Source organism: Pseudomyrmex gracilis, unplaced genomic scaffold, assembly GCF_002006095.1.
Source record: "Pseudomyrmex gracilis isolate BER0280 unplaced genomic scaffold, ASM200609v1 scaffold_119, whole genome shotgun sequence".
Lineage (NCBI taxonomy): Eukaryota > Metazoa > Arthropoda > Insecta > Hymenoptera > Formicidae > Pseudomyrmex > Pseudomyrmex gracilis.
Genome location: NW_018020703.1, coordinates 469,655 through 486,152, shown reverse-complemented (window position 1 = coordinate 486,152; position 16,498 = coordinate 469,655). Strand labels below are relative to the sequence as shown.

At 39.1% G+C, this 16,498-nt stretch overlaps 1 protein-coding gene across 3 annotated transcripts in view; it reads left to right on the top strand.

Annotated features, from left to right (window-relative positions):
• Window positions 1-16,227, top strand: part of LOC109856462 (histone demethylase UTY-like) — a 28,590-nt gene extending 12,363 nt beyond the window's left edge. For all 3 annotated transcript variants that reach the window (XM_020431771.1, XM_020431769.1, XM_020431770.1), the window contains exons 2-11: window positions 5,505-5,683; window positions 6,666-6,794; window positions 9,254-9,437; window positions 10,053-10,268; window positions 10,519-10,674; window positions 12,185-12,365; window positions 12,600-12,920; window positions 13,308-14,879; window positions 14,991-15,584; window positions 15,724-16,227. In XM_020431771.1, coding sequence (XP_020287360.1) covers window positions 5,587-5,683; window positions 6,666-6,794; window positions 9,254-9,437; window positions 10,053-10,268; window positions 10,519-10,674; window positions 12,185-12,365; window positions 12,600-12,920; window positions 13,308-14,879; window positions 14,991-15,584; window positions 15,724-15,972 — 3,699 coding nt within the window. In that variant the 5' untranslated portion in view covers window positions 5,505-5,586 and the 3' untranslated portion in view covers window positions 15,973-16,227. The remainder of the gene's footprint in view (window positions 1-5,504; window positions 5,684-6,665; window positions 6,795-9,253; window positions 9,438-10,052; window positions 10,269-10,518; window positions 10,675-12,184; window positions 12,366-12,599; window positions 12,921-13,307; window positions 14,880-14,990; window positions 15,585-15,723) is intronic.
• Window positions 16,228-16,498: the final 271 nt, after the last annotated feature.

Sequence of the window (16,498 nt, the reverse complement as noted above, 5' to 3'; positions counted from 1 at the left end):
AGCATTCGCGCGCAACGCGAATCGAGAGCGATGAATTTGCTCTATCGCGCTATATATCTCGACGTGGTCTCTTTAATTTTATCTCTCTTTAAGTTTTGCCTGTTTGATGTGTTTTATATCTCTCATTTATTGTATTTCCTCGTGTTCTTTCTACGTACTTTTATTCTTAACACAACATGCATTAATCTTCGCTGTAAATATTTTTTTTTTTTTTCATTTCTAAATTTAAATTTGATTTTAATCTAAAGTTTTCGAGAATTTTCTAGTGTGTGTGTTTTTTAAGTATTTAATTCAGCTTCGGAGAGCAAAGCTCCGTCTCGCAGTCAACTGTGTACGATGTGTCTAACTGATGTTAATTATTATTGATATTCACTAGAAAAAAAGAAGGAGATCGATATTCAATACTTTTTCTCGCCAATCGCAAGAGAAATACGCACACGCTGTGTTTGTGTTCGCCACATTTGTTTGATGAACGACTTAACGCGCGGTAATATTTCGAAATATAATTTCCAGCTGCAAATTCATGACCTTCTGTAAGTAGGCTATGTACACGTCGCTTATCTGCACGTTCGCGCAGATACTATCTTCGTTGCGCGGCAATATCGCTTTTTTTCTAAACATTCGGGCGCTTCCTGATCTATTTTTAAGTCGCGTCCAGAGATAACGCTCCGCGTATTCGGGTCATGAACTGTGTCGGTTGTCTCTGTTGTTCCGGCGCGAGAATTAGATCTCGCATAGAGTCCGTTACGCAACTCGCGTGCTCTGCACAAGCGGCGGCGACGGCGGCGGTGGCGGCGGCGGCAACGGCGGGAAGCGATGATCCCATTGTTCATCACGCTGCGCGACTTGGCTCGTCTCGGTTCGCATCGGTTTTCACGATGCAGCAGTGAAATGAATAGGGAAGTCCGTGTGCGCTATCTATGTTGCACTTTGAAATAAGTTGTTTATTTTTTTTTCTTGAGTACTATCGAGAAATTGAAGAACAAAAGACAGGATAAGAACGCTGTATAATAATAAACCGCAGTTTCAAAATCATTTCTATTACAGAAAGAGCTGATTTTGAATCCAAGGCCTCGTTTCTCAGTAATACCGATTAGATTAGAAGGTTCGAAGAGAGAAAAAGGGAAAATAGTTGCGTAGTCACATCTTTTTTCCATTATCTTTATACTATCAATTTGATTTGATAAGAAAATATATATATATATATATATTTTAGATATCTATATTTATCCATGTATCTATATATATATATTTTAGATATATATATATTTTAGATATCTATATTTATCCATGTATCTATATATATATATTTTAGATATATATATATATATACATAACTTACAATTAGATACATATATATATAATTAGAAAAAAATATATATATATAACAGGAAATTTATAATGTCAGTGTGATATTAAATTTGTTCACGTACTTGCGATCTGCGTATGTGTTTTGAAACAGTTAGACGGTTACTGGTAAACAAAAGAAAGATGGTGTTAGATAGTGGTACGTACTGAGGAAACAACTCGCTGTGAATACAAATGCACCAGACATTACTGCATCTCGGTGTACCGTTGCACAAGCCGCATCGCGCGGCGCGCAAGCCTGTACTTGTGTGCGTATGACTGTCGGTATTTCTAGTGATGACGGTACGATAATGCACATTGCAAGAGCCTTACCGAACCCTCTAACTCGCGCCTTCTGTCACAATGCGCAATCTTATTCTCGGATAGTGCTGACTCGTAGTGGTACTTTGTTCGAGCGGAATAAAACAAAAGAATCTTTTCGTGTGTGTGTGTACGAAGATGAGAAAGAAAGAAAAAGAGGGAGAGAGGAGAGAGGAAGAGAGTACTGATAAGATTTGACGTAAGTTCTGTTAGAGAGAAAGAGATAATAATATCCGCCTTAAACGCTAAATAATCCGCGATTCTAAAATCTTATCTGAATTCTAAATCGAAGGAGGAGCGACCCATCGGTGTCGCTCGTGTCTGGAAAGTTGTGGTGTGGGTCTCTCTTAACGGAGGAAATTGCCAACAAACGGACGAGTCGCGCGCGTTTTACTCTGAATCATACTTGCATGCGATTAATTTATGAGGTGCTAAATGGCCGCTTGCTCGCTCGAAGGGTGCATTAAAATGCACCCTAATGCGCCGGAGCTCGCGACGCGACACACCAACGTCTCTCTCTCTCTCTTTCTCTCTCTCTCTCTCTCTCTCTCTCTCGTGTCCAGGAAATTCGAGGTGTTACGCGATAATGAGAAGGTCCCGGACTTTGCGAGATCGTCCTTAATGATATCGCAACACTCTCTCTTTTTCTCGCCACTCGCACGTCACATAACCCTAACGACTCCATTTGTAAACCCCCTCCCTTTCTCTCTCTTTCTTTCTGTTTTACGTTCGCAACACTTCACGATCGTGTTTCTCGCGCCTTCCGTATTATATTTAGGGCGCGCGCGTACACACACACACACACACACACATCTTTGCCACGCAAAGTCGCAATCTGGGTTACCCCCACGATTTCTCCCGTTTTTTATAATATGCAGAGCGTAAACTAATGGAAAACTAACCAGTTGGAATTCGAATTTCGATGACACTTGGTTGTCCGCATGTGAGATTGGTGGCCGTGTATCGCTTTGTGAAAACTCATACTCGTGCGATTAAAAATGTTTCGCGCCTTTCAGTTTCCGATAAATAAAACTCTGAAATATTTAACGAAATTTGAAACATCGAACATCTCGCATTTTTATATGTACATTTGTGTATTTTGTAAGTACGTGGTTAAAAATTGAAAAATACTTAAAGTATTGAAAATTGTTTGATTGTTTGTTTACACTCATCTAATAATTGTTACTTTGATGAAAGCCTCGTTATTGGTGCGTGTCCGATTGTTGGAACATTTGCCTTAACGCAAATATCAATTCGACTGAATGATTTACTAGCCGGTTTTTTTTTTTTTTGCAATCTTCTCTCTCTCAGCATCTCAATATCTCGGTGCAATCGATTTATAGCACCACGCGCCAGTTTTGCAAGAAGTGAGCGAGTCACTGACATTTCTCTTTCCGTTCGGCTCTCGACGCGCGCGTCGGCAGTGACTCATTGCCGAAGACAACAAACCCCGAAAGGAAACGAAGTGAGTGAATGAAGCGATGAATGAGCTTTCTTGTGAATGAATTTACCACCGCGGTGGTGCTATCTGTTCTTTCGCGTGAACGACGAAGACAAACGACGGAGGCGTCGATGACCGATTTCTCTTTTCCCTCGGGTTTTACTGTTTTATCTCATTTCGAACTTTTTTTAGCCATTTAGATTTTGAACAAAACGTTTACAACCGCGCGTCAACTTCTTCCTGATGGAAGTACATGGATCTTCATAGTTCGACATAAAACGCTGACGCTTTTAAACACCGATCGACAATGCGACCTCATGAAAACGCAGGTCGCGTTCGGCGAAAGGTGACGGCGTGGGCAGCTATTTAACCTTTTCACAACATTGAAAACTTTCGATGTGCCACGCATATGTCATACCCTTTGCACTTAATGCGATAAAACGCGTTGAATCGGATACTGTTTTTTTATTTTTTTTATTTTTACTCGCTTGTTTTTAAATAACGGAACTCTTCGAAGTTCGTTTGAGTCTGACACTATCCCGGTATCCGAGTTATTCGAGATATTCGAACGTTAGAACGTCAGATCAAAAAGTTTGGCCGCAAACAAATAAAAATCGTCGAAACTCAAAGCAAGTTGAATAAGAAGAACGTAGAACAGTGCGGTTCACATAGATCTTAAACACGAAGAAGTTGCGGTCAGATTGGTTAGATTGATTAGATCGAGTTAGATCGGTTAGATTAATGAAAAAAAAAAAAGAAAAAACAAACAAACAAATAAAAGACCTTTTAAAATTAAAAACATTGAGAAATTCGGTCACGTTCACTTTGATTGTAAAAAGGAGGAGGTTATCACTTCGGTTTCTGAGAAGGTTTTTACAAAACCTGGGAGTTCGTGAGGGTCGAAAGGGTGGAAAGTTCATATCGAGCGTTGATATACGGAAACGCTGTTAGACACGGCGGCGGTAATCGCACGCGGCCGCGCGCGCGTTACGTCGCTCGTGTTTCATAACCGCTCGCGTAGGATAGGAAAAGTGTGCCATAATCCCACTCTCTGTGAAAAGTGTGTCGCGCACATACAAACATGCGAGGTTTATATAACTACGACACGCGCGTGCCCGGTTTAGCGGTGCATAGACCAAAGTTGGAATGAGGTTGTATTTTATTTCTTCAAAGGTCGTATATTCCGCGTCCTGTTTCCCACTCGGAAACGCCGCGCCAGTTCTTTGTGAATTGATTCTTATTTTTTTTTTGGTTTTGTTTTTTGATGAATTTTTTCTACGGTTGTCAGCGTGACCGTGCGTCGGTCACTCGTATATATAATGATACGTGTTGGTTTGTGCCTAGCGTCGTTTGAACTTTAATGATCTAACGGGACCGGTGTTTTCGAGCAACGTTGGCCATATTGCAGCCGATATAAACGCCGCGGAAAAAGTGTGTAAAGTTACAGGAATATCTGTAAAAATTTACACATAGAGAATAATAAAAATGTAAATGCGATTTTAATGTATAACGGCGAAAATTTTACGAAATTATATCAATTTACGCGCACGAATATTTATATATATTTGAATAATATCTTTTGGAATGTGGAGAAGAGAGGAAAAAATCAGGTTTTATACCAGCAAGATATATAAAATTAATATTTTTTTAATGCGATTGTTGGAAAATAAAAGTGGCACAAAAAAAAATGAAAAAAAATAAACAGCGCATATTTAATAAGTTGGGAATTGTCGTAGTAGGGAATGTGCGCAGGATTGTTTTTTTTTGTATAAAAAAAAATCATATGGCGAAGACACTTTGCAAGGGGGATTTTCGCAAGGGAGAGATTTTCTCAGGAAAAGTTAGCGAAGCGTGTTATATTAAGAAACAAGCTCTTGTATTATATTATACCGTAGCTATTGTCCGTTCATTGTGGCACATATCACTTGGTTTTTGCACGCATATTACTCGTTTCCTGCTTTCCGTGTATGCACTCATGCAATCGATACCGGCGTGGTATCGATTGCAAGTGCTGGCTCGCGATATATCATTCACAACAATTGCTGTTATGCACATTGCCGCGCCTCCTCTTCCTTTTCTTCCTTTCTTTCGCCGGGGAGTTTCGTTGTCGCGTGACAGCGCTATATACTAATCACTTCCGGCGTGTCCACCTTCGCCACGTCGCGTGAACAGGGTGGCAATGTTCCGAGAAACGGGAGGGCGCAGAATAATGCGAAACAATCTCGTTTCGACAACCGTAACGTTTCGAACAAAATAAATGCGCTTGCGACAATTATTATTACAGCTAGATCATAGAATTTTTGACAAGTTGCAATTTACTCGAGCTCTTTGCTCTTATTTTTATTTATTTGCATCTTGTATAAGTAATTTGAATGTATATATTGTGTTTTTGCAGGGCAATAAAAGCATTCCGGCAGGTGCTATGGGTGGAACCGGGATTTCCACGGGCCTGCGAGGTTCACCTACGGCTCGGCTTGATGCTGAAGGTCCACGCTGAGTTTGAAGCTGCCTTAAAGCACCTCACCCTTGCTCTGATCGATGCCACCACACCTGCTTCTTTCTCTAAACTCGAGAGTAAGTAAACTCCGTTTACTCTCTCTCTTGTACTCTTTAATCTAGAAAGCACCCCGCAAATTTGTAATTTATTTTTTTTTTTTATTTTTTGAGTTCGATTCTTTCCGACCGATCTTCGATCAACTTTCTCCGTTCGCTCTTTTTAAATTTGAAGTTAAGATTTAGAATCTTTTATCTGATAAAAAAAATCTGAAGAATGTCGAAGAATGAAGAAAATGTTTTTATCACATTTGAAATTTTCCTGAACCTGTTTACCGTAATGTCGATGTGATTACAAATGTGTTAATGACTAAGAAGTTCAAAAAAAAAAAAAAAAACGCGCAATAAGATGATTTTCCGTTTTGCTGACGAAATTGACGACTGTGAATTACAGTTTTTTTTATCGTTCAAATTAAAGTCTCAACTTGTGAAGATTCCACGTGCTCTTCAGTTACACATCCGATTTCTGATGACACGAAAGTTTTTCGTAGATGATTCACGTTGATGACCGCGACTGATTCATGACTACTAAATTGCCCGCGTTCTCCGCGAGAATGATGATTCGTGAAGTTTCGTGAAGTCGTTCGTCGTACAGATGATACTCGGAATTGAAAAATACGCGGGAAGAATGATTCTTCCCTCCGGAAACCGCGCTTTTAAATAACGTGCCGCCGATCATTTTCGCACCAGTTGCGCGCACATCTCCTCCGCGCTTTGATGTGTGCCATTTGAGTTGCGAGAAATTTTAACCCCGCATCGGACGCGTCAATTTTTAACACCGATGTAAGCGCGTGTTGCGCTCTCTCTGCAGTATTGCATTATGAAATATATATGAAATCAACTGTTGCGCTCTTTTCGAATCTAAATATATCTTCGTTTCTCAGCATCGATTATGTATCCGACGTGTGTATATCTCACCCAAGCGGTGCAATTTATTTTTCATTTCGTTTAATTAGCAGTTAAATTGAACTTTATCGACGAACGTCGTTCTCTCGTGTTTCAGTTAAGTTTCACGTCGCGCATTTGTATGAAGTTCAGGGCAAGTATCGGCTGGCGAAAGAGCGTTACGAGGCGCTGTTAAAGGAGAAGGTCCTTCCGTCACACTTGAAGGCCGATATTTATCGTCAATTAGGTGAGTTTTCCGCTTATCAATAATCGGGACACTGAATAATTATACTGAATGAGGAGATACATATATTGCATATGTAAATAAATTTAATTATTTATTTTACGACCGATTTTTTAAACATATATCTGACTAGAGAAGTTCTAGTGAAACAAACACAAAATACAAAATTTATTCTACTTATATAAATATATATATATTATTTCTAAGAAAAAAATTATAAAAACTTAAAAAAAATCGTACAAGGAGAACATTAATACTTGCATGTATGTAGATGCGTGTAAATACTGGAGCAACTGAAGTGTAAAATAGTTAAATGTGTTGTCGGTGTGTCACTTTGACCAAGTGCACTCTTATTTTTTAAAAGTGCCCAAGGGGGGTTTCGATACGCGCTACGGGGAGATTTCCTTTAGCATGTACTCACTGTACCCCCGTTGCGAAACAACGACGGTACATACACGCATAGGAAAGAAGGAGAAGCGAAACGTGGAATAGAGCAGGATACGAAGGTCTAGGATAGTTTTCCCACAACTCGGTAGTCGTTCTCTTTCTTTTCATTCCATTCACCGGGGGCCCTTTCCTACCCTCTCTATCTGTCGTTCATTCAATCTGTCCCTCCTTGGCTCTGCCTCCCCGACTCATCTCAACCCACCCTAACCCCGGAATAAATCAATACACGTGCCTGCTGCTACTTGGCGGAAGTGCAGCCGGCCGGACGGGAGTCTTAGGCCGAATTTTGAAGCTGAATCGCGACGATTGAATCGAACAATTGCTGTTTGCGGCTCGCATTATCTTTGAGGATGACACTTTGTTATCTACCTTCGAGAATCGCGGGCAAATCACATCAGATCGGAGTTGATGATTTATTCGTTCGCTTCTTGTACCTGTGATAGTAACAAAAATATTTTCATGTCTCTTCAGATTGGTTTCTAGAAACGTCTCAGATACAAACGTATCTCCAACGTTCCTTGCGCTTTTAGATAGTTTCGATGTCCTCGTTGCTTTTCAAATGACAAAACCACAAAAAACGCTTTTCACAGTGTTAGTCCTGACATTGTTATTTTACTTGAAACGAATTAGTTCTTAGGAAATCTGGAACGTTCCTTTGCTCGAAGATACGTTTCAAACGCATTTTTCCAAGGATGCAGTGTAAACATCGATATTACTATATCGCCTTGAAATACTCTGAGACGTCTCCTTTATAGCTTGTTTATGGGTCTTGGCAGATCAGCCGACTGTTCATTGTTTATTCTTTTGTGAAAATTTCGTTTTCATGCCTTACTTTGTCCGTTGCGTCCTTTCTTTTGATTTTTTCAAAAACGGAAAATTTGATTTTCTCTATTCACAGACCAAATAAGTTACATTATATTCCACCACTTATTGCTAGCTAAATTTGCACAAGCGTATGTGAAGTAAAATGTAGTAAAATGTAATAAAATCGTGAAAAAAATCATTTCTCTGAAACGAACTTTATTTTACATGCAGTTAAGTAGAACTTTGAATTAAAAATATGCGATTTAAAAGTAAAAATCAAAAGTCACAGTAGTGAAACGGAGATTCTTCTACGTTTTTCGGAGAGAAAGCGTGTCTGATGTCTCATATCCTTTGGTTTGAAAAAATATTACGAATTGTCAAAAAAAAAACAAAAAAAAAAAACAAAAAAACGATCGTGTCTAATAAAACTTTGTCCAAAGGAAGGAATTTCGTAAAATATTTAAGTATTTGTCAAGGTCAAGTATTTGTCATAATCCTAGCTGTTGTTACCGTAGCTCTTATTGTTTATTTAAGAATGTATCGATAATTTAAGTTGGTTTCGTGAGTGAGCGTCGGGAGAGACTTTATCGCACACATATAGGCATTAGATTAGATTAGGTCGCAACCGAGGGATGTGTACAATACAACTCTCTGCACCTTTTTTTCTACGCAAAATTTGTTTTACATCTTTTTCTAAGAAACATTCTTTAATTTCACATTACACATTACATTTCTTTTTGTAAAATATACATAAAATGTGTTTTCTTAAAAATATGTACATATTTTTGTTATTTTTTATTTGATGTCACATCAATGTCAAGACAGAGATAAAAAGTAAGAAACGATTCGTTTTTCATGAGAAAGCAAAAATTGTGTGTTTTATATTTGCATTGCTGCGCCTATGTTCGAAGGGGAGTAGTACGTAATTCGAGAACGGAACCTTATAGAGAGAAGGGACATAGCGAATAGGAGCTGTTGCTACCCTAGGTGGTTTAAATTCTACGTCTTGGGATCATACCTGAGGATCTATTCTATCAGAGTTCAGTCACTCGTTGTCTAGCGTTCAGGCACCGTCTAGTCTCGTCGCGTCGGGTGTACCTTTAGTAGGAGTGAGTGTGTGTGTGTGTGTGATGCGTGTGTGGTGCGTGTGAGAGAACAGATGGAGGTTTAAAAAGAAGTGTAGTCAAGCTTGTTCCACTCGTTGCTTACAGGATGGATGTGCCACGTGGTTGAAAGTACAGTGCTGGGCATTAACAGACAACAAAAACAGACTATAGCTATTCTTTACCTACAAAAGTCTATCGAAGCGGAGCCCAAGAGCGGGCAGAGCCTTTATCTTCTGGGACGTTGTCTTGCTGCTTCAGGGAAAGTTCACGAAGCTTTTATCGCGTACAGGTGTGTAATATACATCAATATGAAGTGTGTATATATATTTTTTTAATTAATATTTCGTCTTTTTTATTATATAATTATCTTACATAACTTGATATAATTATATACAGGGTGTCCCAGAATAGCCGTACAATCTCTCGTAGGCAGATAGAAGGAATAAAACTGAGTCGAAAAGTCCTGAACCATTTTTTTCTATTATTTATAATAAAGGAGTAATTATTGAGTAAATCAGGCCAATCAGCGCCGATCTTTAGCCAGGCGCACGTCAGTAAGCGCTCACAAACACCAGGCGCGCGGCTCACTGACGTGCGCGTGGCTAAAGGTCTGCGCTGATTGGCCCGCTTTACTCAATAATTACTCCTTTATTATAAATAATAGAAAAAAATGGTTCAGGACTTTTCGACTCAGTTTTATTCCTTCTATCTGCCTACGAGAGATTGTACGGCTATTCTGGGACACCCTGTATAAAGCTTCTTAGAATATTTTTAAATTTACCGTACTCTATGTATAATTTTTATATTTTTCTTGATAATTATATCTTTTACATAAAAAAAAAGTTAAAGATTTAAGTGAAAAAATTTCTATTGTTTTACGATTCATTGTTTATTTGTTTGACAGGAATTCTGTCGAGAAGTCGGAAGGCAATGCAGACACTTGGTGTAGTATAGGTGTTTTGTATCAGCAACAGAATCAGCCTGTGGACGCGCTGCAGGCCTACATATGCGCCGTACAGCTCGATAAATCCCATTCGGCCGCTTGGACCAATTTGGGTATACTGTACGAAAGTGTCAGTCAACCAAAAGACGCGCTGGCTTGTTACATTAACGCATCCAGGTGTGTGTGAGTTGCGTTTTAGAACTTACGATATTTTAAGAACTTTGTTTTTTTTTTTTATAAAAACTACAGATACTGTTATCTGTCTCTTTGACATCAAATTAACATTAATAAGCACATTGTCTTTTATGTTTATAATGATAGTTTTGTAGGTGTTCACAAGCTGAGACTACACTTGACAATTGTGAAAACCTAAATTGATCGCATACTAAATCATTTCCGGTTTAACTTTCGTCTCTTCTTCGCATAGAGGGAACAACGCCGCAGCGAATTGCACGGGTGCACTGGCGGGTCTGGGTGGCGTCAAGTCCGACGGCAATAACCCGATGAACCCGTCCCTCCAACAGCGCATCAACTTTTTGCAAAGTCATCTAAGCCAAGCACCAATGCCTTCTGTTGCTACTAAGTGAGTTCTCTTATTTAAAAAATCAAATTCGACAAAAAATTACACTAGCTCTTTGTATCAGACTACTCCTTGGTTTTTTAAAGAAAATTTGATTATAGTTAACAAATTGTTTCTGAAAAAAAAAATTCTTATAAAATAGAATTTAAATTTACAACAGAAATTAACAGAGATTGCAAAGGCTTGTTTAATTAAAAATTTACATGAGTCTCTAAAAATTTACAAGTCTTTAAAAAAATCGAGAGTTTTCTTTTAACAATCTTTGTTATTTTTGAATTATCTAATCTCGACTCTAAAGAGATAAAAAATGCGTTAGAAAAATAGCTGTTAAATCACTGTTAAATTACTGTTATTAAATCCATATTTGTAAACAGTGTTGCTTTCGACAGATTCCAAAGTTGTGTGCGCTAAGAGATAACATATAACTTTACATGTTAGAACATGTATTTTATATATTTTATATGTATAAATTTTATTATAAAATATTATGTATTTTTATACTGTATAAAATGTTTTATATAGTATGCTGTAAAAATATATAGAATGTTTTCTATTTTAATCGGCTTATATTTCTTTGAAGTCAGAGGGATATCAAAATGAACTTTTATAAAATTATAGAGTACGTGATCTTTATTTTTAGTCATCTTGCTTTTTGCAATAAACTATAAGTATCTTCACAGAAAAGAATTCAATACGATGCGACGTTCGACAATCTAGGCCAGTTTACAGAGTGACCTATTCTAATCCGAGTTTCTAGAAATATTTCACACAGAATATTTTACAACTTTTATAAGTTGACACTGGCGCATCACTTGGTTCGAGACACGCAGTTTATCTCGACAAAGGTCCAACGCAAGTAAAACTATCGAAACCGTCAAGTAGGCATTGATATTATTTATATTATTTCATTTCATGTATATACGTGCTCATTCAAGTCACGAACACACTAAACGTCGATGTCCTTATTTACCTGTCAATAACAAAGACCGTTACGAATTGTCAAAATAAATACCGTATTGGCTAAATCAAATCAGCCAATACGGGAAAAGTTCGTTCCACTCCGCGTTCTTTCCGCTCCGTACATCGTTCTTTCCTTGATATTACATTTGAACGGATTCAGTCGCAGAAGTGTTTACAGACCGAAAAGTTGTATTTATGGATGGTCGGAAGACACCCGAGTAAGTGCTTATAAAGAAATCAAATCCAAAGAAAATCGATGCACAAGAACAGCTATATTTACAATAATGCTATTTCAGTTGATTCTGAAGTTTATTTTCTATTTGATTGTTTATTTATTTGTGAGAAAATAAAATGATTAATACGCAATGAAGTAAGAATAAAACACGTACATTTCTCGTGAAAAGTTTGATACGTAAAGAGTAAATAAACGTGTGTTTATAAAATTAGAATAATATACAAGCAAACTGTGGATTTTACACTTTACCGTTACAAAGTTTAAAAATAATTTTTTTTTGTTTCTTGTTTTTATTATAATTGTTCTTTCTTTGCTTAGGAGACGGCAGTTGCCGTCGATCGAAGAAGCGTGGAATCTGCCGATCAGCGCAGAAATGTCGAGTCGGCAACAACAGCAGCAGCAACAACCCGGTGGACAATCGTATAAATACGGAGCAACTCCCACTGGCCCGCCGCCGCCTTACCCACAAAATCAGGCGCAGACCACTAAAAGATTTAAGGTGAGTTTTTTTAAAAAAAAAAGTATGTCAGAAAAACAGAAATATTCTATTCTTCAGAAATATTTGTGAGTTTTATTACTTAGTTTATTTATTTTATTTCTTGTGTTAATTATTTTAGAAATACAATAGTATAGTTGATAAAGAATTTGAATTGTTAAGAAAAAAGAATAAATATATACAAACTTAATCAAATTCATAAGGTAATGAAATGTCTTTAATTTTCTCTTAACACAGAACGATGACTCGATTGCGACCGCGCCTCAACAACGGCCGCCGTTCTACCTTACGTCACAGCAACTACAACTGTTGCAATTTTTCCAACATAGCAATGTTACTCTTACGCCTCAGCAACAAAGCATGTTCCTTCAACTCCAGACTCAGTACCGTGCGATGCAGCAGCATCAGCAGCAGCAAATCAGGTTACAGCAGCAACAAGCAACGCAGCGGGGTTTGAGACCCGGTCAACCCGGTTATCCCACAATCTTCGGTGGACATCCTCAAAACATCGGCCAGCCGTCAAATATTATCAAGAACTATGGCATACCTCAGCAACCGGTAAATAATATAAATAATAATATCTTTTTTTTTTAAAAACGCAAGACAAGTATAAAAATGTTCAAACGCAAAAAACTTTGCAAAATATCCACAGACAAATAATAAATATACTCCTACTTAAAATAAAAAGTTAACAGTATATTCGACACAAAAGAATTTTCAGAATTGATGTTTGACAAATTTGATTTTTAGAATTTTAGAAAGGAATTTTTTGAAAATAGATAAAAATTTTTATTAAAAAAAATTAAGTTTTACTTCCAGAGAATTTAAAAATTGTAAATTCTACATTGTTAAATTTTACATAAATACGCACATTTTGTGTTAAAAGTATACAAATAGTTTGACGTATTATAATTCAGTTTCTTTCTAAACTATCTTGTTTACAAGTTACAACAAGGAGGTACCGTCGCGCTGCAGACGGGCTTCTCTGATACCAATGTCGGCTACAACACAGCGGCGACCGGGAATACTACGCAAACACCAGGAATGCCTTATAAATCGGCTTCTGATCCCACCTATCCGGCTCAGAGGCAGCAAATTACTACCGGCGCTCAATACGGTAGTCAGTATCAGCAACAACCGAATCAGTATACTACTCAGGGCTATACACAAGTATCGTCAGCGACTAGCAATTTTCAAGAAAATTCCGCAACGGTCGCGACGACTAAGGACAATCTAGGTGTGACCGATCAGGAGTTGCAGGCATTACTGTCGCAGAAAGACATCGCCACGTCGCTAGCGGAAGATCTTCTCAAACACTTCGGTTCTGAGGATTTGGATACCGTTGTAAAGGAAGAACCATCGAACAGCGGTGTCACCAATGACACTGGTACACTAAGTTCCGGTCCGTTCTCACCATCGAATCCCGAAGAGGCCGCGGCTGACAAGATGAAGGAAGTGGTGAAACTAGAGAAGCCAGAAGAAACTTCCGAATCGACACAGCCGACGACGGAAAATGTAACGACGGCTGCTATAACGACAACTGTGACAACAACGACGGTGACGACGCAGCCGACGATGATGATGACGGAGTCACCTGTGAAGAGCGAAGCGACGTCATTGTCTTCCAACATGACAACAACAGTGCCGGTAACAAATAGGAACGAGGTAGCCGCTGTCCCCAAGACGGAACCTACGATGAATTTGCAGCTCGAGTCGTTGTGCGAATCGCAACCGGAGCAAAAATTCAGCATTACTATGAGCGCCAGAGAAGTGGTCGAGGCGTGTAAGGGTCAGGGACTCAACGGTGTGCCGAACTGTTCGATACTCAGCGATCGTTCGCCACCGCCGGCGCCTCCCGATCCGCCCAGTCAACGGTTGACGAAGGAGCAACTTTCGCCACCCGCACCGAGTATCTTCTTGGAGAACAAGAAGGATGCCTTCAATCCGCACTTGCAGGAGTTCTGCTTAAAGCATCCGATTGCTGTGATACGTGGTCTCGCTGCTGCTCTCAAGCTCGATCTAGGTCTTTTTTCAACTAAAACTCTGGTCGAAGCGAATCCTGATCACGGCATCGAAGTACGAACACAGATGCAGCAAACCAGTGAGGAAAACTGGGATCCGATGCTGAACAAGAAAGTTTGGGGTTGCATAAGTCATCGCAGTCACACGACAATCGCCAAGTACGCACAGTATCAAGCTTCTAGTTTTCAGGAAAGTCTGAGGGAAGAGAAAGCGCAGGGTAGCTCGCACTCTAACCTATCGGACTCTGACTCAAAAGACAGTACTGGACAAACTGTAAGGCGCAAGAAGAATAGCTTCGGTCTGACTGGTCGACCGGGCACCAAGATGATCCGTTTCGGTACTAATGTGGATTTATCGGATGAGAAGAAGTGGAAACAACAATTGATGGAATTAATGAAATTACCGGCATTCACCAGAGTCGTGTCAGCTGGCAACATGCTCAGCCACGTGGGACATGTGATCTTAGGAATGAACACTGTGCAGTTATACATGAAGGTATATATAGCCAAAATATTAATGTAATAAAGTTTTCATACATAGTTACGGTAGAACGAACTTTACATGTAGATGTATAAGTTATATATAATTGTATATAATCGTATTTAGGTACCTGGTAGTAGAACACCTGGTCATCAGGAGAACAACAACTTCTGTTCTATTAATATCAACATCGGACCGGGCGACTGCGAATGGTTCGCAGTGCCGGACGCTTATTGGGGCATAATATGTTCGCTCTGTGAACGCAACGGCATTAGTTATTTGCACGGCAGCTGGTGGCCGAACATTGCGGATCTGCACGCGGAAAATATCCCGGTGTACAAGTTCGTTCAACGACCCGGTGATCTCGTATGGGTGAACGCTGGTTGCGTACATTGGGTACAAGCGATCGGTTGGTGCAACAATATCGCTTGGAACGTCGGTCCGCTCACCGCTCGGCAATATCAACTCGCGATCGAGCGTTACGAGTGGAACAAATTGCAAGCGTTCAAATCAATCGTGCCAATGGTACATCTATCGTGGAATCTGGCGCGTAATATCAAAGTTTCGGATCCACGACTGTTCGAGTTGATCAAGAACTGCTTATTGCGGACAATGAGACAGTGTTGTCTGATTCTGGAGTTCGTTCGGAGTAAACGCATCGAAATGCGCTTTCACGGCCGTGGTAAGAACGAGGCTTCGCATTACTGCGGCCAATGTGAGGTGCGTTTCACTTGGAATGTTTATGTTTTATTTATAAGCAAAAGAAGAGATGATAATATAAACTCAAAACTGTCGATATATTGTCGCCAAAAAATTATTTTTATTTTATAAAAAGTCGAAAAAAAACCTTTTTTTTCAGATTGAAGTGTTCAACGTCTTATTTATCCGCGAGCAAGAGAAACGCCATGTAGTGCATTGTATGGACTGTGCTCGAAAGCAGGCTCCTTCGTTAGAAGGGTTCGTCTGCTTGGAAGAGTATAGTATGCGTGACTTGATGGATGTCTACGACGGGTTTACTCTGTACACACCTGTGACGACTACAGCGTCCACTTCCTCGTCGTCGTCGTCATCGTCAACGTCGCAGGCGCAGATTGGCCAGGTTTCTTGAGGTTACATGCAGCACAGATATTTGGACTTCCTGGCCACGTTGCAGCAGCAGTAATTTTTGCTAGGAAGTGCAATTTCTGTGTCGATGATGAGAAACGAGAAGACGCTTTATACGATAAGCATTATTCGTGTACCTGAGAGCTACTTGAAAAAAGCCGAAACTGCTTTATTCAGAGCTCCTCATAGACGATCGTCCGCGAACATACTGGTTGAGGCAGCGTCAGAGCGTGACAGTAACTTTTTTTTTTTTTTTTTTTTAAAGTATCGATTTTAAAGAATGATTACAATTTTTACTTATACACAAAAGTACGCGTATAATAAAAGTATAATTTCTTAACACATCTATCGGACACTCGTCATTTTGGTCTTTAAAGAAAAATGTGAATTACTATTCTATAAAGTATTCCGTAACTGATGATACAGACGACACAGAGGTTATTTTATATAATGAAAATATATAAATCGAAAATATAGAGTAAACGTTTTTGTAAAAAGTTTTGTTTTCCAAGAATAATCGCTTTTAAAAT